Here is a 23,978-nt window from a genome sequence, read left to right as displayed (position 1 = left end):
CGCAGCTTGTGCGCAGTTTTCTGTCCCCACCCCGACAGCTTCCACCACAAGGCTCCCCTCCACCTAGACTGACGGGAGGTGGCACTTTAGAGCCATCTTTTGCGCCTGGGGTTTTCAGAATGCAGCTCCAGCCTCTAGGGTTTGCTTACAGCCTTCCAGAAGGAAGGGCTTGTGAGAGAGCTATGGAAACACGCAGGGACCACAGTTCTTGACGGTTTAGTGGCTGACAAAAGCACAAATGAGTTGGCATTCTGTTGCCTCATGCTTGAGCATGGCATGATTATGACAAGTTTTCAGCCAGCCATGGTGGTTTGAGTCAGGTGTCCCCCATAAACTTAGGTGTTCTGAATGCTAGGTCTCCAGCTGATGGCGATTTGGAATTAACGCCTCCTGGAGGCGGTGTACTGTTGGGGGCGGGTTTATGGGTATTTACGGCCAGCATCCCCTCACCAGTGTTTGGCACACTCTCCTGTTGCTACTGCCCATCTGATGTTGACCAGGCGGTGATGTCCACCTTCTGCTCATGCCATCGTTTTCCCCTGCCATCATGAAGCTTCTTCTCCAGTCCGTAAGTCAAAATAACTGTTCCCTGCTCCACCCCCAAGCTGCTCTGGGTTGGGTGATTTCTGCCAGCAATATGACCTTCACTGCAACACCAGCAATTTTTCTTACAAAAGAAATTAGCTAAGTGGTGAGAATTTTAGCTTAATTTGTTGTGTGGTGGTTTTGTGGTGGGGTAAGGGGAGCTGAGGGGAATGGTGTTTCCTATAATTCCTTCCCATGTTGCGTCCGGGGGAGTACTGACCACAAGAGAAGGTCCCAGAGCTGCCATTTTTGGTCAGACTGTCTGACCAGTGAGTCCCAGCAATTCTCTTGTCTCCGCTCCCCTCAGGCCTCGGGTCACAGGCATACGTGGCCATGCCTAGATGTTTACGTGGCAGCTGGGGAGTGGAAATTAAGGCACTTCAGGCTACCCCTCCTAATTGGTACCTCTTTTAAAACTTTTTTGTTTATTTTTATTTACTTATTTGAAAGTGACAGAGAGAGAAAGAGGCAGATAGAAAAATATGAATGGGCGTGCCAGGGCCTCCAGCCACTGCAAACGAACTCCAGACCCGTGCGCCCCCTTGTACAACTGGCTAACGTGGGTCCTGGGGAATCAAGCCTCGAACTGGGGTCCTTAGGCTTCACAGGCAAGCACTTAACCGCTAAGCCATCTCTCCAGCCCCTAATTGGTACCTTTTAGGAGCCTTCTTTGCTTATGTCTGTCTACTTAATGAACATCGTCGGCAGATCTCTGGGTTGCAGGTTCTTTGTTAAAGGACAAGGCCAGGGGAAGCTGGCCCTTCACTTGTCTATGTTACATGAACTGTGGGTTCAGAACGAGGTAACAGTGAGCCAGGCCTATTGGTACAAACTTGTAATCCTAGCTAGCACTTGGGAGGCTGAAGCAGGAAGATCACTGTGAGTTCAAGGCCAGCCTGGGCTGCATAATGGGTTCAAAGACAAGGAGACCAATCTCAAAAGAAAAAAAGAAGCTGGGCATGGTGGTGCAAGCCTCTAATCCTAGAACTCAGGAGGTTGAGGTAGGAGGAGTGCCATGAGTTCAAGACCAGCCTGAGACTATACAGAGTGAATTCCAGGTCAGCCGGGGCTAAAGTGAAACCCTACCTTGAAAAACAAAACAAAAACCCAGTGTGATACACTCAATGGGAACTTTCTTAAAATGTTGGCATGAAAGATTTGAAGGATACAGTGGAAAATGGAAAATTGTTTTCTTGTAGATACTTTGGTATGAAGTTTCTTTTTTTATAATTCTTAAATATATTTATTTGCAAGCAGAGACAGAATGGGTGCACCAAGGCCTCCAGCCAATGCAAACGAACTCTAGGTGCGTGTGCCACTTTGTACATCTGCCTTCACGTGGGCACTGGGGAATCAAACTCGTCCTTAGGTTTTGCAGACCAAGTGCCTTAACCACTGAACCATCTCTCCAGCCCTGGAATTTCTTTTAATCATGAGATAATTGTCCTTTGCTTTTCTCTCGCCGTGATCTTCATTCTATGGTTAAAAATTCAAGTATTCCAAAGGATGTCATTGTTGCTCATTAATTTATACTGAATATTTTATGGGTTTTAACATACCAGGGTTACCTGATAACTTTATTACTCATATACTTTAAAAAGTTTAGCTAGGCGTGGTGGTGCACGCCTTTAACCCCAGTACTTGGGAGGCAGAGGTAGGAGGATCGCCCCGAGTTCAAGGTCACCCTGAGAATAAGTTCCAGGAGACCCTACCTCGAGAAACCAAAACAAGAAAGTTTGCATTTTCTTTTTTAATAATTTTATTTATTTATTTATGAGAGAATGGGAGTGCTAGGGCCTCTAGCGCTGCAAGCAAATCCCAGGCTGACCTGGAATTCACTCTGCATCTCAGGCTGAGCTTGGAACTCACTGTGATCCCCTCTCTCTGCCTCCCGAGTGCTGGGATTAAAGACGTGTGCCACCATGCCTGGCTTTGACAGCATCTTTTGAGCCCACGGTGCTTTATCTAGAACTAAAAGAATGAGACTTTAAAAATAAATTGTAACATTATGACCGACGTGTAAATATCTCTCAGAACAATGCTTTAGTTTTCCAGTTGATTTCACAGCACTTTAATGATATAGTGAAGAATAAAGATGTTGTGCCAGGATAAATGGGCCCCCCCTGAATGCTAGAAATAACTTACTGTCCTCCGTTTATACATAGGAGGAATGTACCTAAACCCATCTGTATAGTAGACATAAAACTTTTTTTTTTCTTCATTGTTAAGGGTAAAACCCAGGGCCATGTACACGCTAGGCAAGTACTACTAAGCTGCTCCCTGGCTGAATAGTCCTTAGTGTCAGGAAAAAAAAGTATTTGAAAAAAGTTTTCCTCAGGTATCCTAGTTTACACACTGCCCTTTACCAAATTTCTTGGGACACTCAGGGCTCACTCCAGTTTTGACATAGTTCTCACGTTCACATTGTAGTAACTAACATTTTCCCTACTTCCCTCTTACAGTTTTTGTCTAATTTTGAAAAAAATATATTTTTTATTTATTTATTTGCAAGAAAGAGGCAGAGAGAGAATGGACACACCAGGGCCTCCAGCCACTGCAAAGGAACTCCAGATGCATGCACTCCCTTGTGCACCTGGCTTATGTGGGCCCTGGAGAATCGAACCCTAAGAAAGGAGCTGGACGCCTCAGACACCTAGCCTTCCACCCCATCCTTGGAGCGTCCACATGCCTTATTCTTGTCCACGCACAAATGCTCAAGCACCCATCCCCCCCTTGTTTGTAGCTGTCCTTAAATCCAGCCTCAGGACCTCATATGCTTTTCTTTTATGATACTGGGCATGGGACCTAGATCCTTAGGTATGCCAAGTGCTGAAGCAGGATTTTCTTTTTGTTTTTAAGGACAGTTTTATTTATTTATTTGAGAGGAGAGAGAGTTAGAAAGTGGGAGAGAATTGGTGCACCAGGGCCTCTAGCCCTGCAAACAAACTCCAGATGCATGTACCCCCTTGGTGCATCTGACTTAAATGGGTCCTAGGGAATCGAACCTGGGTCCTTTGGCTTTTCAGACAAGCACTTTAACTGCTAAGCCATCTCTCCAGCCCAGTTTTCTTTCTTTTTAAAACCAAGAGGGCTGGAGAAAGGGCTTAGTGGTTAAGGCACTTGCCTGCAAAGCCTAAGGACTCAAGTTCGAGTCCCCAGGACCCACATAGAGCCAGATGCACATGGTGGTGCTTGTGTCTGGGTTTGTTTGCAGTGGCTTGGAGGCCCTGGTACACCCATTCTCTCTTACCTACCTCTCTCTCTCTCAAACGAATAGATAAAAAAATTTTTAAAGAAACACTAAAGGGAAAAAAACCCTTCAAATTTATGTATTTGCCTATGTGCTTATGTGGGCCTGCCAGGACCTCTCACTGCTGTGAAGACTATATGCTTGCACCACTTTGTGCACGTGGCTCATGTGGGTGACTTGGGAATTGAACCCCAGGCCAGCAGGCTTTGCAAGGAAGTGTCTTTAACCACTGGGCCCTCTCCCCAGCCCAAGTGTCAGTTTTGCTGGTACATTCCATCTTCCTTGGGCAGATGGTGTCTCAGGTTTTCGTGTGTAAGTTTACTAGGCTGATGAGATAGAACTTCTGGGCTGCGTGTGGGGGTGCACGCATTTACTCCCAGCATCAGGGAGGCAGAGGTAGGAGTTCGAGGCCACCCTGAGACTACATAGTAAAATACCAGGTCAGCCTGGGCTGCAGTGAGACCCTACCTTGAAAAACCAAAACCAAAAGGTGAAGCTTCTGGCCTCTTATCAAGAGCAAGTGTCTTGAGCACAGGCATCAGGTGTGTTAGCCAGTGACCCATGTTCCACGTGGACGACACAGCATGCCATGTACTTGACCCGCCTCCCCTGCAGCCTCATTCATGTATGAGCAGAGCAGGCTTATGCCAGCCTTCGTGTGCAGCATGGGTGTTAACAGCTACAAAGAGAGGTCCTTTCGCATTTCTGTAAAACAGGTACCAGTTTTGATTTTATTTAATCATATTAACATACATGACACATCAAAATGAGAAATGCACAAACTTAACCATTCAATAGCTTACCTGGCTCCAAAAGAACATTATATTCATACTGAACATTTATACATCCTCCCACCTGACGTGATGCGTGTTCTAATCCACCTCCAGCACTGCTCACAGAGAAGGCTCCTTTTGCCCCAGTAGAGTCCAGGCGTCCCGTGCTCGCTCACCCACCAGGGCGCCACCCACCCCGTGCATGCCACAGTGTGCCTCGGAGGCCGTCCCCGGAGCAGGGCAGCGTGGCTCCCGAGAACTGAGAATGTGACGGTAGTGACCGGGGACAGGGGGGCGACGTGCAGCGAGGACAAGGCCAGGGTTTGACCGGAGCTGCTCAGGCCACTTCCCTGGCCCTCCTGAAACACTTAGCAGCGGAGCTACTGCCTTCATTTCCTAAAAAGGTTTGCAGACATAACCAGACTCTGGAAGTGGTGAACTATCAGACACTCCACGTATGTACACATAACACCTTAAAAATTCCTGTGAAACCTTAAGAATTTTAGATTACATGAAAGATTTCAACGTCTCTATGAAAAGGGACTCGGGTCACGGAACACGACTTCCCGGGGTGTCCGCGTCACACGCGCGCACAACCTCTGCGGTGTGTCCGCGACCAAGTCCTGTCACTCTGTGCTGCTCTTGCAGTCACTGTAGGAAACAGAAAGTCACATCCTAGTCGAAGGACTGTCCATTTCGCAAACATAGAAAAACCTGAGATACGAGTCAGCAACTGAATACGCTTGGAGTAGGGCCCGCACGGCGCCCGTGCCTCCCACCTGCTGACGTGAGTTAAGGCCTTAGCTGAGGACGGGGCTGTACTGAGTACAACTCGAGCTAGGAAGTTTCAAAGCAGACATGGACGGTCACACGTGACCCGTTCTAGTCACCTCCTAAGCTCAGCTGCCAGGATCGGGCCACACAGTGATTGTAGGTCAAGGTCTAAGAAGCCACCGTAGTCTTCCTCCATTTTGATAGGTCCCTTCATCTGAAAATGTGCTGGGATTGTTTGTTTTTATAGAAAGCTTGGCTGTGGCAGTCCTCTGTATTCAAAACTAAACAAAGTTAAGACTTCTTTCCCTCCTAGGCTCGTTTATTTTGAATGTTCCTCACTCACCAAAGTCCTTAGTAAACCAAAGTACTGCCCTTGTGCATGCCAAGAGAAAAAAAGCCAATGAGGAAATCTGTTTCCTGCTTTTCCTCAGCAATTTTTACCTTCCTGAATCAACGCACTGAAACACATGGAGGCATCTGCTTTGGCCTTGAACTTGAAGGTGCCGCCAAGTTGCTACCAACTCACATGAGCCACATTTGCCTTGAGACCAAGTTCACCATGGAATAAAGGCCACCTGACCCCATCTTAAGCAATCCTTTGATTTACAGAGGGAGGCGGGCGTGGCTGGCCTCACATCCTTGGCTGCTCTAACTAGAAGGCTGGCGAGGCCGGATTCTAGATGGTCGTCTCCTCTCAGTAAAGCTGAGGAGGGAATACACGCCAACTGCTCGTCCAGGCCCACTGGGGTTTTGTGCTGGACACTTTGAATTGGTCTGGAAAGTGACAAGCTACCTGCTTATTCACAAGGCCTAGAAGATGGGCCAGCAGACACGTTAGTGGTAGAAACCCCGACTGTCCTGTCTGAGGTACTGGGTTGGTTCTAAAGTGGATCTGGGCAAGGCCCTAAGGGTCCATCCAGTAGCAGGATCGCATCCTTGGCTGCCAAGTAAGCTTGGATTTGTGACTCAGCTTAGACAGCATCGTTCTCTTGGACTGACCCTTGGGGTCTGTCCCTAAGACAGTCTCCTCACCTGACCCAGGGCTGGCTCAGTGTCAGCACTAAGGTGCGCTAGGGAAGGCCTGGACAGAGAATGAAAACAGAAGGGGTTGTCCTCTAACATCAAATAAAATCGCTTTTGTAGGACAAGACATGGAAGTCACTGAGACTCTTTGACGGGGGAAGTCTAGCATTGGCCCTTCCTTCTGTTGGGAGACAAGGTCAACTGCTGACCCATCTTTTGCTTTTACACCACAGCTCTATATTCCAAAATAGATATGTATGTACATACACATATTTCAGATTTACAGGGAATTTTGTGAACAAGAAGCAACTGTCACTCAAAGTCACCAGGGGCTGTCTTCTCAGGAGACCTCAATGATCTCCATGCTGCCGGAAAAGCTGGACTGACTCCCCACCTTGCCCAGCTCTTCCCGAGACCTGTTCTCAGACATGATGCTCTCGCCAAACTCCATTTGGCAACTTCTGCGCTTGAACTGCTTTTCAAAGGGGCTCTCCTCGTGCCAGCTCCGCCGAGAGTCAGCCCTGTCGCTGGGCTTCTGCCGCCTGCGCACGGAATACACTTGGTCACTGCAAGTGGGCAGCTGGCTGCAGCTGTAGGCAGAGTAAGTGGCGTGGCCTCCGTAGATGGCTGAGGCGGAGTAGAAGTGTGCGGGCTCCGTGGCAAAATACCAACTGTTGGTCAAAGAGTGGGCAGAGGTCTGGGGGGCCAAGATATCTGAGTGCCAGCCTTTGAGGCCCAGCCCTGCAGCCGACTTGGCGAGGTGCTGCTGGCTGGTGGAGAGGCCGAAGAGGAAACTGGTGTGGTAATTGTCCTCCATGCTCCCACTCCGATGCAGCGGGGCCGAGGGGGGCTTCGCGGCGGCGCCGATGCCGCTGGCTCTCCCGGGGTGCAGCCGCTTGCTCTGGCTGTCGGGAGGCCGGGCGGGCTGGGGCTGCTTGGGGAGGTGGGCCTCCTCTTTGTCCGGGCTGGTTTCTGGAGTCTGCTCTGACACTTCCTGAACGGGGGAAAACTGGCATAGCTTGTTGGGCCCGTCCAGAGTGGCAGAAGGTTTGTAGTACTCCAGGGCATCTTCGGACGAGAAGCCGGGCAAGGGGGCGGTCGTGCCGGCACAATATGAAACGGACTTGATATCCAGGGAGAAGGAGCGCTTCAGCTTGCTGCTGTCTTCCAGCTTGTCCGGGGACACGTGGAGCCCATTGAGTGCCTGGACCAGGGGGCTGTCCTCTAGCAGTGACGGCTGCAGGCTGGGCACACCAACAGGGTGCCCAGGCCTTTGCCCCACGGCCTCCAAGGGCGCAGAGTTGGCACGGGGTGGGCAGAGGGGCAGCGCGCTCTTCTGCCCACCCTCGGGGGCTGCCGGCGCGGGCTCGGCGGCCTTGTCCAGATGCAGCAGCTTGAGTCTGCTCTTCGGCCCCGGCGTGCCCGCCTGCTGCTTAATCCTCTTCTCGTAGTCCAGGAGTTGGCCCAGAAAATTGAAGTTTGGAGATATGGTTGGTCTTTTTTCTTTCACGAATCTATGAGAAGACAAAGCACATGTTTTTACAATCAGGCCCCACAGCTTGAGTTGAGCCCATGGCTTCCAAGGCAGGTGACAAGAGCATTCTCTGCTCGGCACCAGGGAACGTTCCCCCCCAACACACACCAGCACAGCAATCAGAAATACAACACCAGCATCTACTTTTCCAATACCCCCTCTGAAGTCCCCACTGTCACTTACTAAGACATTTCACATTGTAACTGACCCAGAGAAGACAGTACCGGATGGTCAAAGTAGCAAAGCATCCAGTTCTGAATTCTGAGTTCCTTGTTTTATCTTCAAGACAAGAACCAGCTACAGAGTGGTGTCCCGGTCTCCGTACTTCGCTGGTGCACTGGGTTATTTCTTCAGTTCTCAGACCAATCCTAGGCCAGGTGCGGTCACTGAGGTACACAAAGTCCTTAAGCTACCCCCACCAGGACTGTCTAAAGTTTGGGTCCATTTCTGTAAAGACCCTGTCAAAAATCACTTCTCATGGGATGAGAACTAATGATAGGCCGCTTTCACGTGGTGTGTGTTCATGGGGCTTGAACCCGGGGCCTGTGCGAGCTAGGCAGGTGCTCTACCACTGAGTCACGTCCCTGGTCTTAGCTTTTTGTTCCACTGAGGAAACAGGTTTTTATAAATAGACAAACTCTTCGGTGTCCCCAAACTTCACAGAGACTCATCTGATGCTGCAGGAGTCAAGCTAAAATATGTACCGGAACTAGAAATAAAAGACAAGACTCCATGTTAGTCCAGTAACCTAAACCAGCTTAAAGCCAGGAAAATAGCTGGCTGTACAGGCCAGTGTGCATGTGGACTCCTCTTCATGAGGCTGTGCACAAGACACGACACGCGGGTGTAGGCCTTCCCTTGTGCCTTGTGCTTAGAGCAGAACGGCCTCAGGGACCAAGGCGTCCAAGGAGGCGTGAGCTCGTGCAGAAAAGCAGAGGACTCGCCCGCTCTACTCTCCATCACAGGCAGCTCATTTCTTTAAAATGTGAGATTTAATAAAAATTTTCAAATATTAAAACGGGCCTGCTCCAGGTATCTATACTTCTTCCCTCCAGAGGGCATGCAGGGGGCTCTGACTTGCCTGTCACCAAACAAAATGCCAGACCTCAGCAGTCCCACGTCCTGCCTGCCAGGGAGCACTGCTCGGTGGGTCGTCAGCTGCGCAAGCTTGACGGTGCCCAGAACCCACGTTAACGGAGTGCAGCAGAGCCAGCAGCTGCAGTGCCAGCCCGCATGAGGCCGAGACAGACAGACAACTCCTGGAGGCTCGTAGGCCAGCTAGCTTGGAAAACCCAGTGCTATGCAAGAAATCCTGCCTCCAACAGAGGAAGGCGGGGACTGACAGCAGAGATCGTCCTCTTGCCTCACAGATGCGCTGTGAGACACACACACACACACACCACAAAGATTTAAATTTAAAAAAAAAATCCTTCCTGCAAAATCTGGCCCGCCCTCCGTGTGGATGCGCTTCCTCCACGAGGCTGCACGTGTGGGTAGGAGCCCTTTTCCTGCGTCGGTGCGAAGTGAAGCCGCAGCCCGGGAGCTTCTCTCCTCGCGGGAGCCGAGCCGCTCACCCAGCAGGAGAGAGATCCGGCTGGGTCAGTTCTTTAAGTTAGCTGAGGGTAAGTCTGCTGCATCATGGTTGAAGGACCACGTGACATCCACAGGAAGCCGTGGAGTCTGCCCCCTCCTGTTCTGGGGGGAATGAAGAGCCAGTCTCCCACGCCACGCTGCCCTCCTCACCTGTAAGCCTCGTCTAGAGACATGTCCATCCTCTTCATGATGTAGGCGATGGCGATGGTGGCGGAGCGAGAGATGCCCGCCAGGCAGTGCACCAGCACACAGCCGTTGGAGGCTTTGGCTTTCTCTGTGGGAGGCAAATTCAGGACAGGCCACTAGTAACAGTTACGTCCAGCAGGGAGATGATCTCCATCTCCTTCCTCCTGTCTACCTGGAGAGCTCAAAGCTCAGCTCACAGCTCGCATGCTGCCTCACCTCAGTACTGTGTGAGTTGTGCATGTGATGAGCAGGTAAGCCCAGTGGTCCTAAGCAATGTGTTACCACCTCACACTGCCTGCCTCTTACTGCAGTACTTTTTAAGACCCCCCCCCTTTTTGTTTTTTGAGGTAGGGTCTCGCTCTAGCCCAGGCTGACCTGTAATTCACCCTGTAGTCTCAGGGTGGCCTCAAACTCACGGTGGTCCTCCTACCTCTGCCTCCCAAATGCTGGGATTAAAGGCATGCACCACCATGTCCAGCTTGTTTAACACTATTAATAAAATTTCCTGCATATAAATCCTACATTATATGTTCTATTTGCTTAGTATAGATAACTTCAGAAATACAGATAGAAACATCCAAATTCCACACCTAAGATGAAGCATTTTTGTTTACATACTATCTGACACCAGTTTTTCCCTAATTACCTAAGAGACTATTTTGTTTACTTACGTGTGTGTGTGCGTGCACGTGTGGTGTGCATGCATGCATGCATGCTTGCTACTGTAAATGAATGCCTGTCCACCTTTATGTGGGTGGCTGGACAACTGTACCTAGTTGGTCAGGCCTTGCAAGCAAGCACCTCTACCTACTGAACCATCTCCCCAGCTCCCTGCTTAGATGGTTTAAAAACATTTGTTTCCATTTCAAATGTATGTTATATACATTAGTACTCAGCAAGGAGGTGGGACAAGGCGAGGCTGGATCATATCATCATATCAACACAAAAATGCCAGACCAAATTATTTATTTACTTTACGTGTGAGGATGGAGCCAGGCCCTTAAGTATGCTCCACAAGTGCACTACCACTGAGCTGCACCCAGCCCAAGCTCTGTGTAAAATGATGAACAATAAACACATACATAGATCAACTAGAAAAATAAAGTGCTGAGATTCGCATAACCTATCTTCAAGTGAGCTGGATTTTGGTGCTGGAGACTGAATCTATTTTTCTTTTGGAAACTTTATGTCATAAAATGGCTCAACTGTATCAACTGTTTTTACACACTAGCGTGGGTCACCCTGGTGAGGACCAAGAGACCTTGTGCCACCGGCGTCCCCCTGACGGGTCAGAGGGTTCGTGCACACGTTCAGAAGCAGCCAGGGGCCTTGGGCAGCGAGGCAGCGGGTTCACAGTGGCACAGGCATGCCATCCTGCAGAACACGGGGCAGCGAACCTTCCAAGCAGGAACCAGGGTGCGCGTGCAAAGCCAGAGCGCGGCTGTCGTGGGCTGAATCCTCCCTCCCTGCTCATCCTGTGTCAGCGGATACCAGCTACACTGCAAGTCTCCCGAAGCCCAGGACCGAACCTTTCAAGTCACAGATGCACAAGGAACCTGCTCTGGCAGCTGGAGAGCGCAGAGGGACTCTAAGGTCACCACCTATGTCCCATTAGCATTTTCTCATCTCCACGATTGACCAAGACCACCGCAGGGGTCTGAGTAGTGTGTGAACAATGAAGCTGCAGGCGGCGTCCCTCCAATGAAAACAACAGTCCGTCCACCGGGAGAACCTCCTCAGCCCAGCGCTGATCCTGCACTGATCCTCCCTTTTCCTTGACCGACCAGGAGCTCAACACTAAGGCTTTCATTTAGGCTCAGGAAGATATGGCAATTCAAATTTTCTGTCATAATTATTCTCTCTTTCCTGGTTCCTGCCCTTTCTCTCAGTTCCAGCGTGTGTGTTTCCTGATCCCAGTCCGTACTGGAAACTGCTCCGCATCCTTGTGAGAAGCAGGCTTGGCAGCTGCTACGTGCAGCTCAGTGGCACAGCCTTGCTTAGCTTCCTTAGCACGCTCCGTCCCGAGCACTGAAACACAACGCTGTTTTGGTTTAAGGGGTTTTTGTTGTTCGATGTTTTTGTTTCTTGAGGTAGGGTCTCGCCCAGGCTGACCTGGAATTCTCTATGTAGTCTCAGGGTGGCCTTGAACTCATGCCAATCCTCTACTTCTGCCTCCCAAGTGCTGGGATTAGAGGCGTGAGCCACCATGCCTGGCCTTTTTTTTTTTTAATGTTGACCATATTCTTTCCTTTTGCGTATCTGTGTGTACTGTGCATATATGTGTGCATACATGTTCATGTGGGGGGCACATGTCTGCATGTTGGAGGCCAGAGGTTGACACCACCATCACTCTGTTTACTGAGGCAAGGCCTCTCATTTGGGCCTTGAGCTCAGATTCGGCTCATCTAGCTAGCCCGGGACTTCTGTCTCTCCTGAGACTACAGAAGGCCACCATGCCATCTGGCATTTACATGGGTGCTAAAGATCCAAACTCTGCCTCAGGCTTGTGTGGCAAGCACTTCATCTGCTCAGTCAGCTCCCTGGCCCCAATGTTATATTTAATAGTTACCCGAACGCTATACCATGAGGATGGAAAAGGATCCCTTCTAAAATACCCTCAAGGATCGAAAGTTATGAGGATATGATATTCGCTACTCAGGAATAACGCGCACACCGCGCATGTGGCCGACACGTGCCGACAACGCAGTCTGCGTGGGAACAGCGCTGACAGTAACATGCGCTGCAGCAGAGAGGACAGACGGCCTCATGCTTCCCAGCTCTCCGCACTGTGCTCCTCTGTTGGTTTTGTAACCATAACTCATCAGAGATATTTTTCAAACAACTTAAAAGTATTTCTTTCACAGTGGGATTTATCAGCACAGGTCTTGGCAGATCAAGAGCGCTCGCGGCGACCTGGAGTAGAGGAAGCCACAGGCACAGGCTGGCCAGAGCGAAGAGGACCGCGCATGGCCCTGGGCTAAGACTGAGCAAAGTCTTTAATCCCAGCATGCAGAAGGCTGCTGGGAGGATGGGGAGTTCCAGGACTGCCTGGGCTACACGGCAGACCTTTGTTTATCTCAAACCAAAAGAAGAGGACAGCAAGCTCGAAAAAGCGAGGAGCTAATGAGGGCAAGTAGCTCCTGAGCCGTAAACAGGCAGCAGTGAGCAGGGGAGGAGGCGCTGCTCACAGAGATCCTGAAAACATGGTAGCGGGCCTGGCTACTCAGGAGGCTGAGGTGAGAGGACTTTGTGTGTGCAGCCTAGCAAGACACACAGAGACGAGGGAGAAATGCAGAATAAAAAATTTACTAAGCTGAGCGTGGTGGCGCACGCCTTTAATCCCAGCACTCCAGAGGCAGAGGCAGGAGGATTGCCATGAGTTTGAGGCCAGCCTGAGACTACAGAGTGAATTCCAGGTCAGCCTGAGCTAGAGTGAGACCTTACCTTGAAAAACCTCAAAATACATATATAAATAAATAAGAGGTGGAGAGATAGATTGCTCAGTGGTTAGGACACTTGCCTGCAAAACCTAAGAACCCAAGTTCAATTCCCCAGTACCTACATATAACCAGATGCACAAAGTGGTACATGTGTCTAGAATTTGTTTGCAGTGGCAAGAGACCTTGGCATGCCCATTCTCTCTTTCATCCTCTTTCTCTCTCTCTCTCTGCTTGCAAATAAATAAAATTTTAAAATATTATTAAGAGCCAGCTGGGCGTGGTGGCGCATGCCTTTAATCTCAGCACTCAGAAGGTAAAGGTAGGAGGATCACCATGAGTTCAAGGCCACCTTGAAACTGCATAGTGAGTTCCAGGTCAGCCTGGGCTAGAGTGAGATACTACCTTGAAAGAAATACCAACTGTGTGCTGGGTGAGTCCCGGATCTATCTACCTCAGTGCACACCTGCCCTGGGAGGTGTGTTATCTTCAGTCTCCACTTCAGTTTGAAACTAGTAACCCACAACCACTTAACCAGCACGGACAGGACTCAAAGTGCATGCTCCTCATCAACTGTGCCCTGCCCTAGCGCAGGGCCCTGGGCTGGGGGCTGGAGCCAAGGAAGCTGAGGAGGGAGCAGCGCTGTATGAGCAGCCGGCTGGGTTTCAGGAACCACCTACGTATCCCAGAGCACAATCAGGCCAACTTTGTCACTGCTGCCCACATGAACTAAAAATAAAGACAATTCAGCCTTCCCACCACAGTCATATAACTTACTGAAATAACAACAAAAGAACAAAACCATCTAGGAGCCTTCAAGTTGTTATTAGGTCCAGGAATGGTGGCATCTTCGAATTACATGCCATGACTTCCCATGGCTTAAGGCACTGTGGAGGACAACTGTGTAATGATGAAGTACGGTGAATAGGAAAGATTTCTGAGTTTTGCCTTGAATTATCTGAGTAAGATAGGATAGTGGGCCCTACTAAACAGGGTCAAGCAAATGAAGTAAGTAACTGGGAATATCTGCACATATAACAAAGGAATTACAGTTTGTTGTGTGTCTACGTATTAATCATCTGGGAACTTGGCAGAGTTCTTGGACAAGTGAAAGTGGCACGGTGACCCCGGCATCTTACGTGAAAGAAGGAGGAAGTTGGTTATGGATCAACTTGCTCATATTCTCTCCTCTGTCCATTTCTTCCAAGCCCAGACACTATCATAAACCTAACAGAAGCAGGTTTTCTTGTGGACAAATTCTAGGAGTGTACTTTGAGCTAAAATTACACCCTGGACCCCATTTCTGGATCAACATGACGTAGGAACCTGAGCCGTAATTGCTTCTTGTTAAAAGGGCAAAAAAGGGAGGCCGCGGGGAATGGACTTCCTAGGCGCACAGGAGGAGGACACTAAGTGGGGGTGACTTGTTTGCATGTGAACTGTTCTAGGCTTTGACCATGACACGCTTCAAAGGACGAGTCCTAATTAACGATGGGAAATCTTTCACAATCTCTTGGAAAAAACGGAACTGTTTCAGAGTTACCCAAAGCTTCAAAAGCGTTACCTAGAAAATCCCTCTCACAGATGAAAAGCACTGTGGGGCTTAATATACTTAATTTTGCTTCTGACAAAGAACTGGTTCTTTTATTTTTAATTACCGTAACCAATTCAGAGTGTTTATGGAGTGGAGTGCATCTGGGGGACAACAACAGAATTGCCTCATGGGGAACAGGAGGAGTCAGCACCCTATTTTGCTGCTCGAGGGCAAGCAGTTTCTTCTGTTCAGGCAACCTTTGCTGAAACCACATTGCAAGTACACGTCCTTAGTTTACTAGTGACACATCTGATCCTGCAATACCTAGTCACGACAGTTCCTGGGGGTCAGAGGAGCCCCTGGGGCGCGGGGGCGGGAGGCAGAAGAAAGTACAGCACAGAACCCCTCTGTCAATGATGCAAGTGTGCGTGTGCATGTGCTGATTTTCTTGGGCCGTGAACTACTTGGAATTATTGCACACGGACCAAGGCTCAGACACCTTGTTCTGTAAGACAAGAGGACTTCAAACGTAATGGGATTTGTTTCACAGGCTGTGACTTCTTCCCGGGAGAAAAAAGCAGTAAGGCAATAGAGCAGATTAATGACGTTTCGCAAAGGGTTTTTTATGACTGCAAAAGTGGGCGGGGTGGGGATTAATTCTAAAAGCTTAACTGACTTTCAAACACTTGCAACACATAGCCACGGATCCTACAAGGTGTAACCTTGCTGCAGTTAAAAGTTAGCCAGCAGGTCACTAGGCCAATCCCTTAGGGACAGCAGGGCACACGCCACCCTGACCACTACGAGTAAGCAACATGTTGTTTCCAGACTTTTGAAATGTCTAAGATAGGCAAGAAGGGAAGAGAGGGGCCCCAACTATACACGGGGCTGCCGTCCACGTGATTCGTAATACACGTGAGCTACATACCAATGAAGTCCACGGACTTGTCCAACCATGGCAGAATCTTCTCGCAGAAGCTGTCGTTGACAGGCACGCGCAGGAAGTGGGCCTCGGGGATGAAGTCGGGCTTTGGACAGGTGCTGCTGGCGTTCAGCACGTAGCCGATCCCGTTCTGCTGCATGAGCTCCTGCGCAGAGAAGCAGTGAAGGGCTGACGCTAGCAAGCGCCGGACAGCGGGATGCTGGGCAAGATGTCCCGTTTCTTTAAAACCATCATTCACATCAGTAAAAATCCAAAAATCTTAACAAAGTGGCAGTTGGATACAATGGTGATTTAAAAATCATTAGGGGGCCGGAGAGATTGTTCAGCGCCTGAGAACCCTAAGGACCCAGGTTTGATTCTCCAGGACCCACATAAGCCGGATGCACAAGGTGGTGCATGCATCTGGAGTTTGTTTGCAGAGGCTGGAGGCCCAGGCGTGCCTACTTTCTATCTATCTCTCGGAAATAAATATTATATTTTTAAAAAATAAGTTAAGGATAACAAGGCCATTTAAAACACGATGCCTTGAAGAGTGGCCACGTGCCTGGCTGCGGTCGACTGCAGCCCCGAGAGCAGGGCAGACTGCAGCGAGCAGCCCACGCACACGGCCCTCGGCCCGCAGGCTGCGCCCGTGTGCCCGGCCTCGTGCCGCTCTGCTGGCCTGTCTGTGAGTGTACCCCACGGGGTGTCCGGCTGTCCCACAGGCACTCCGCGTTTCGTGTCAGCAAGTGACCACCTCGTTTTCCCCCTTCTTTACCTTGGATTCCTGCTTCCTCTCTCACCCCACAATGGACTTATGGCGATGACATCCACCCAGCTGAGTGAGTGAGAAAACACGGCCACTGGCCACGGCCTCTGAACCGATCCAAACTCCTCAGGCCTGGCACCCTCATTAGCTGCCTCCCCTCCACTGTGCAGTCCTTATCAAGGTAACTAGAAAAGCCACCAGGTCAAGTTTGCAGTGTTCCTCTCCAAACCACTTTCTTTTAATTTATTTTTTATTGACAACTTTTATAATCGTAGACAATAACCCATGGGATTTCCCTCCCTCCCCCACTCTCCATCATCTCTATCCCCCACTCAGTCTCTCGTATTTTGATGCATATTCTTTTTTTAATAGAAATTTATTTGCAAGCCCCTTGCCACGGCAAATGAACTCCAGATGCATACACCACTTGTGCATCTGGCTTTATATGGGTACTGGGGAAATGAATCCAGGCTGGCAGGCTTTGCAAGTAAGGCCCTTTAACTACTGAGCCAGCCTCCAAACCATATATATATGTGTGTGTGTGAATATACATATGTGTTGTTTTTTTTTTTTTTTTTTTCCTGAGGTAGGGTCTTGCTGTAGCCCAGGCTGACCTGGAACTTACTCTGTAGTCTCAGGGTGGCCTCAAACTCATGGCAATCCTCCTACCTCTGCCTCCCGGGTGCTGGGACTAAAGGTGTGTCACCATGCTCGGCTTTCATATTCTTAACACCTAGGGAAATATTCCTTTTGAGACAGGGTGTCCCTCTTTTGTCCAGGCTGGCCTCAAACTCTGGCTCCAGACAGCTAGAAGTACAGGCACTGGCTCTGCACCCAGCAAGTCTTTCTCACAACCAGCCCGGGCTAAGAGCTTTCTGCTCTGGATCTTTTTGTGTTTCATTTCTTGCTCTGTCCCATACAACCCCGGACACCACCGGCCCCCGCGCTCTGGTACAGTCCTGCGCTTAGATCGCCGCATGCCTCTCCTCAATGGCTTTTTCCCACTCTCCCGATTCTGCTTAACGTTATTCTCGAAACTGCTTCACACGGTTGCAAAATTAACTGACCATTTCAAGCTCTGTCCTTCCAAAGTATGTGCTCATAGCATTACTAAAGCACCCTGGACAGTATGGAATCATTAACAGGTAATTCTTCCCTCCCTATTACGCAGTGAAGTGATGAGTGAGGCCCTGGGCTGCCTCTTGCTGGTCGTCCTGCCTTTACCTCATCCTCCAGCCCCAATTTACTTAGTCACCCCGCTGCAGCTGCTCATGAAGTGCCCTGAGCCTGGGGTCATTCGCTTTCCTCTCCTTCCCTCAGCTGTGGCCACAGGCGTCACCTCTGCCATGGTGGGTCACCTCAGACCGTCTGACAGTTGCTGTATTCCCAGGTAATTTATGTGACGGGGTGAAAAGTACTTGGTCTACTCTGAATCTTTCCAAACCATTTGGATTAGGTCATACTCAAATAACTTCTCTCGTTTGTATTTCATCAGGGCATGTAATATTTTAATTAATGCACATAATTGTAACAACAAGCATACCAGCTCAAGCAGGTCTGAGGGCAAACGTGGCTTGGGTAAGTACACTATTCAAACAGCAACAGTGGGTGTGTGGCAAGAAGAGCCTCCGGCCAGCCTGCGGTGGGCACGAGCTCTGTCACTGAATCGCTGAAGTCACTTAAGGAAGTTTCAGAAACTCGATATTGACTCTAGTCATTGTTCCCTTTTTCTCTTGTCTCTTTCTGATGAATGTACGGGACAGTCATTTTTGATGGTGGAACTACCTCGATGGAGGGCGAGTATTCTATGAGCTCGCCCTCACTCACAGATGGAAGCCAGTGACTTCATGACAAACTACAGCTGTTTGCGAAATTCATTTAGAGTTTAGCATGTGATATAAAATACACACAGCTACCTGGTCCTGTGATCAAGTATGCTTGAACGTCCACAGAGCAGTCCTCCCATGCTGTTAAATACTCAGCTTAGAGTCTGAGCTGTGCCCACTAGCTCGCGCCCTTCTGTGACAAGACGAGCGCCCCCCCCCCCCACCTTCACGGCCCCTTAGACCGTGGTGCCGCCGTCCTCACCTGGGTGGCCCTCCTGTGAGTGCTACCTGTCATTACACACTCCATCTTCCCCACGGCCTGCAGCCGCTCTTGGCATGCCCCTCTGCAGCCCTGTCTCTTGGGCCACCAGCGCTGGGAACTTCGGCTTCTTCGGGATCAGTGACGTCCCTCATTCCCGTGATGTCACACTCTCGAGGCCAGCACTACCGTCACGCCCTGGCTCCCACCCTCAGTGCCTTTGCTCCTTGCTCACGTGTGGACATGATCACCTCCCTGGTTAAACCCCGGTCTCCGCCTGCTCTACACCCGTGCTCACCCACGTCAGCACGCCCATGGAGACCAGGGCGCTCTACTTCTGCACTTGCCCTCCTACATGCGATGCCACCCTCCCCCCTTCAAGCTCCTGTGTCCCTGATGACCCTTGCTTATAGCTGGTGGAAGATCCTGCCAAAATGGCAACAATTACAGAACATCTTCGTTATTTTTACCCACCACAACTCCCCTTCTACCAGGAACCTGCTCCCTCCACCCCTCCTCTCACCCGGGGACAGGGCTCCACTCATCCTCCGCCTCTCTGGTACTTGGGGACATGGCTCTGGCCGTCCTCTGCCTCTCTGCTACACCAGTGTCCCACTCTCTTGAATAACTGCCTCTTCCAACAATCAAACCATTATTTCTCCTCCTCCCGCATCATCCCATGTCCTTGGTTCCCTAAGAGCAAAACTCCATGAAGGTGCCGCTTGGATGGGCACTCTCCCTTCCTTCCCTTCTCTTCCCTCGTCTGCCACAGGATCTCACCCCCTCCACTCTTCCGAGACCGCTCCAGATCGGCTGTGATCCCCACATTTCTTGATGCCACCTCTGCGCTGGATCCTCCGTGGCTCCCCAGCCTGTCAACGTGGGAGCACCCTGTGGCTCCATCCTTTCTTCCACTCAAGACTTTCTCTGGATACTTTATCCCCTTTTACTGCCCACGCGTTAATGACTCTATTGTTTACCCTGGCTTCGGGGACCTCATCCTCAATTCACATGTTCATCTGCCTCTCCACTACGTCCACTTGGAAGTTGAACAGGCATCACAAACTTGGCATGTCCCACACCAAACTCCTCCTGCTGGTCCCACAGCTGCAGCTCCAGCCTCTTAGACACCTCCTTCTCTCACACATTCATCCCGACCAAAGAAAATTCATCACAGAGGTGGGCGTGGTGGCCCATGCCTTTAACCCCAGCACTTGGGAGGCTGAGGTAAGATTATAATGAGCCTCAGGATGTAAAGTAAATTCCAGCTCAGCCTGGTAACCCAGGCGGAGGGAGACTACACTTTAAAAAATAAAATAGGCTGGACATGGTGGCGCACGCCTTTAATCCCAGGAGGCAGAGGATCGCTGTGAGTTCGAGGCCACCCTGAGACTACAAAGTGAATTCCAGGTCAGCCTGAGCTAGAGTGAGACCCTGCATCAAAACCCCCTGCCTCCCCAAAACCTCCCCAAAAATAATAAAGTTCATTAAAACAAAACTTCTTGGATACACCTTCAAAATTAGCCAGAATCCAATCACCTCTCACCCCTGCACTAACTGGACTTGAACCCGTTACCAGGCAGCCATCTTGCTTCCACTCTGGAGGAGGCACACCACTGATTTTCACCGCAGGAGTTAAATGAAGTGACCTAAGCGTAGGCTGCGTTTCTGCTTCGAACCTTGCTCTTGCTCTCTCAGAGGAAAAGCTGTCATCTTTACAAGGCCTGTAAAGTCTTGAAAAGTCTTGATCTCCTCCTCTCTGCCCTCTTCCAGCCCCAGGGACTCCCTGCTGCCCTCTCTAGTCTGCCTGGCTGTCACATGTTTGCTCATGAGTGTTCTCTCCTCTAAGTGTCTGTCCAGATCTGTCTTGGGGAAACCTGCCTTCAGCCTCCTCTTCAATTCAAGCATTGAGCCAAAGACACTCACTCGCCTCTATAAGCACCTAGTACCATATGGTTAGGTCAAGATGGGCTTCCCCAAAAAGGAGTCACCAAAGACAGCAGGATGGCGACAGATACAAGGAAGTGTGGCATCTACATTCCTCAAGAAACTGCCCAGCCATTAACCCTTCCTTGCCTAACAATGCCCCAGGTCTAGGTGTCCTGCCCCCTTACCTCTCAGGACACCAGGTTCCTGTTCTGGCGTCACCCTGGCTTTCTTAGATGTCCCCTAAGGAAACCTTTCTCTTACTTCTCCCTTCCTCAACTTCCCCCAGCTGGAGAGCTCTAAAAAGCCCACTATCTGTAACCCCAAGTTGACTGCTCCGCTCTTGACCGTCAGTCCTGGCAGCTTGTGTCCCCCCCCCCCCCCCGAATAAAAGCTTCCAACTTTGCCTCAGAGCGGTCTGCGTGGTCCTGGTCACTCCCGAACCTTACACACAATAAAGAGATAATAAATGACACCATACATTGTACCTACTTTTTATGCTTTCTGTCAAGTTTCTTTCCTCTAAGATGTCGGCTCATGAAGATGGAATCTTGGTCCCTTTTAGCCGTGGCTGCAGACAGCACATCCCCAGGGCTCTCTGACCCAACCCTCCTGCCTCCACCTCCTGCGGACTGGGCCTGCAGGCATGTGCCACTGTACTGAACTCTTCATTTGCTTTTTTCCATGCACAAGTGTGCATGTCCCTCCTCCTTCTTTCTTTTATTTATCTATTTATTTGTTTGAAAGCGACAAAGAGAGAGAATGGGCGCGCCAGGGCCTCCAGCCACTGCAAACGAACTCCAGACGCGTGCGCCCCCTTGTGCATCTGGCTAACGTGGGAGCTGGGGAACTGAGCCTCGAACTGGGGTCCTTAGGCTTCACAGGCAAGCACTTAACCACTAAGCCATCTCACCAGCCCTCTTCTTTTTTTTTGAAGCAGGGTCTCACTCTAGCCCAGGCTAACCTGGAACTCACTATGTAGCCCAGGATAGCTTGAACTCAAGGTGATCCTCCTACCTCAGCCTCCTGAGTTCTATGAAACAAACTCAGCTGTGTGAGCAGACTAAGCTAAGTGCAGACTCTACAATGTGACGCCACAGACCTTGGGGTGCCATATGGAGCCCTGGCCCCAGGGGCCATCCTGCAGCGGCCCCTCCCTGCAAGCTCCGCCTGGCATGGTCAGCCCATGAAGCACGGGCACTGCACTTCAGGGTGATGCGGTCAGTTCCCCAATTCACTTCACATCCGACACTCCTTTTGCATTCAACACTCAGTCCTGCTTCCTCCATTCAGCCTTCCCCAAACAAGGCCCAGATTATCTACCATTCACTGAGCCATCTCTTCAGCCCTTATTTATATATTTATTTGCAGGGAGAGGGGCGGTGGGGGGAGATATAGATAAGGGGCCCGCCAGGGCTTCTAGCCACTATGACAAACTCCAGATGCGTGTGCCACCCTGTGCATCTGGCTCCATGGGTACTGGGGAATCGAACCTGGCTTGTAAGACTTTGGATGCAAGTGCTTTCACCAATGAGCCATCTCTCCAGCCCTTTGGTGATGGTGTAACTTAAGAAGCTTTAGGAAAAACTCACTTTTCCAGCAGGAAGAGCGCCGTTCCATAGTGTTTCTGGCTAACAGCAAGTACGCTGCAGAGTGAGACAGCGGCTCTGTGGTTATGTCTGTGCCTTTACCTACACGAGCCTCAGTCCCATCGAGATGCGAGCTTCTAACAGGGCACGCCTGTTCCACGCTGCTCACAACCTTTCAAAAGGAATCTGCGCTCCTCTTTTTCCTCAGCCAAACTGTCCAGCAGGCTTTCGGCAGGGAAACTGACAGATGGACTCGGTGGTGTTTGTTCTCCCAGGTTTTCCCGCCTCTGCCCACCCGGCAGCAGCCACAAGGACTGACCCAGCCTTTCTAGTGTGTCTCTAAACGTGAAGTTTTCAACTTCCTGGTGCACCTCATTCCTGTAGCAGAAGGATTAACAGAGTAAGAAGGCAAGACACAGACCTGTAATCCCAGCACTCAGGAGGCTGAGCTATAGGAGGATCAAGGCCAGCCTGAGACTACATAGAGAATTCCAGGTAAGCTGGGGTTAGAGTGAGACCTTGGAAAACCAGGGGTCTGGGGGAGGGGTGGGGGGAGATGGCAAGAGTTGAAGTGATGGCTTACCAGTTAAGGCACTTGCCTGTGAAGCCTAAGGACCCCGGTTTGATTTCCCCAGTACCCACATAAACCAGATGCACAAAGTGGCACATGCATCTGGAGGCCATTCTATCTCTTAATAAATTAATTTAAAAAAATTTTAAAGGCAAGACTAAACTTATGAAGGAATCTGTCCTATTTCAGCTCTCTTGGACCTATAAGGAAAACAGCATCATCAAAGAAAATAATGCTTAAAAGCCCTTCCTGGGGGGCACACCAAGGGTGGGTTTCTTCACTTCTGCAGTCACAGTCTGTTTCAAATGACAGATGACAGGCAATTGCTATTTCTCCAGATGCAACCAATAAACAGGCAACGAAGGAAATTTTCAAAGCACCCACCTTGTTGAGGACATCTCGCTGGCAGCCGAGATAAAGATTGGGAAGAATTCGAGTTGGCCCAATGTTGGCAACAGGTAAGCAAGGCTGAGAAATGCAGGTAGGGACTAGAGTGGACTTTCCTTCACAGAGGCCAGGGAAACAACGGGAGAACTCAGCGAAACCACCTGAGAACAGACATCATGAGATTACATTCTACGCAAAGTCAAGTCAGCCGTCTGCGAACCACTCCATTAAAAACACTGAGAACCACCACAACCCACAGAGCAGAGTGGACCCCGCTGCTCGGGACGGCCTTTCCCAGCCACCAATGCCAGATCTGACACAGAAGCCCAGAGAGACCCGCGGCGGATAAGACGTCAGCTCGGAGGGGAAAATCCAGAGGGCACGGTGGTGGCTGCAATCAGGTGTCTCCCATAAACTTAGGCGTTCTAGACGCTAGTTTCCCCAGCTGATGGCAACTGGAAACTGAAACCTCCTGCAGGGAGTGCACTGTTGGGGGCGGGCCTGTGGGTGTTATAGCCAGTGTCCCCATGTTAGTGTTTGGCACACTCTCCTGTTGTCCACCTTGTGTGGGCCAGGGGGTGATGTCCACCCTCTGCTCATGCCATCGTTTTCACCTACCATTGTGGAGCTCCCCTCAAGCCTGTAAGCCAAAATACACCTCTTTTTCCCACAAGCTGCTCTTGGTTGGGTGATTTCTACCAGCAATGCGAACCCAACTGCAACAGGCACTACTGAAGTACTGAAATGACGCTGCTCTCCCTCTCAGCCTCCCTTCAGCTTCACAGCTATGACATTTGATCCCCAATTTCCACCTGTGTGCAAATCTCATTTGGGAAATGTAAAGATTATTTAGAGTTAGTAGTGAAAAAGCCAAAAATCATTTATTCACAAAAGCAAAATTGGGGTGTAAACAACGTAAGGTACACGGTAGGATGATAGTCCTTCAAAATAAAACGGATCACTATAAGTTCATTCTAGAATTAACTTTAACTCTGACCGTACAGATAGATTTATCTATTTACTTATTTATTATTGAGGGT

At 50.1% G+C, this 23,978-nt stretch overlaps 1 protein-coding gene across 1 annotated transcript in view; it reads right to left on the bottom strand.

Annotated features, from left to right (window-relative positions):
* Positions 1 to 4,537: 4,537 nt before the first annotated feature.
* Dusp16 (dual specificity phosphatase 16) overlaps positions 4,538 to 23,978 on the bottom strand; it is a 91,033-nt gene continuing 71,592 nt past the window's right edge. Inside the window, exons 4-7 of the mRNA XM_045139707.1 lie at positions 22,936 to 23,099; positions 15,618 to 15,777; positions 9,683 to 9,806; positions 4,538 to 7,919 (exon numbers count right to left, since the gene is read on the bottom strand). Of these exons, the coding sequence (XP_044995642.1) occupies positions 6,746 to 7,919; positions 9,683 to 9,806; positions 15,618 to 15,777; positions 22,936 to 23,099 (1,622 nt within the window). The 3' untranslated portion in view covers positions 4,538 to 6,745. The remainder of the gene's footprint in view (positions 7,920 to 9,682; positions 9,807 to 15,617; positions 15,778 to 22,935; positions 23,100 to 23,978) is intronic.

The sequence above is a fragment of the Jaculus jaculus genome, chromosome 23 (assembly GCF_020740685.1).
Source record: "Jaculus jaculus isolate mJacJac1 chromosome 23, mJacJac1.mat.Y.cur, whole genome shotgun sequence".
Classification (NCBI taxonomy): Eukaryota; Metazoa; Chordata; class Mammalia; order Rodentia; family Dipodidae; genus Jaculus; species Jaculus jaculus.
Note: the sequence above shows the minus strand (reverse complement) of the source record. Positions and strands in the feature narration are given on the sequence as shown.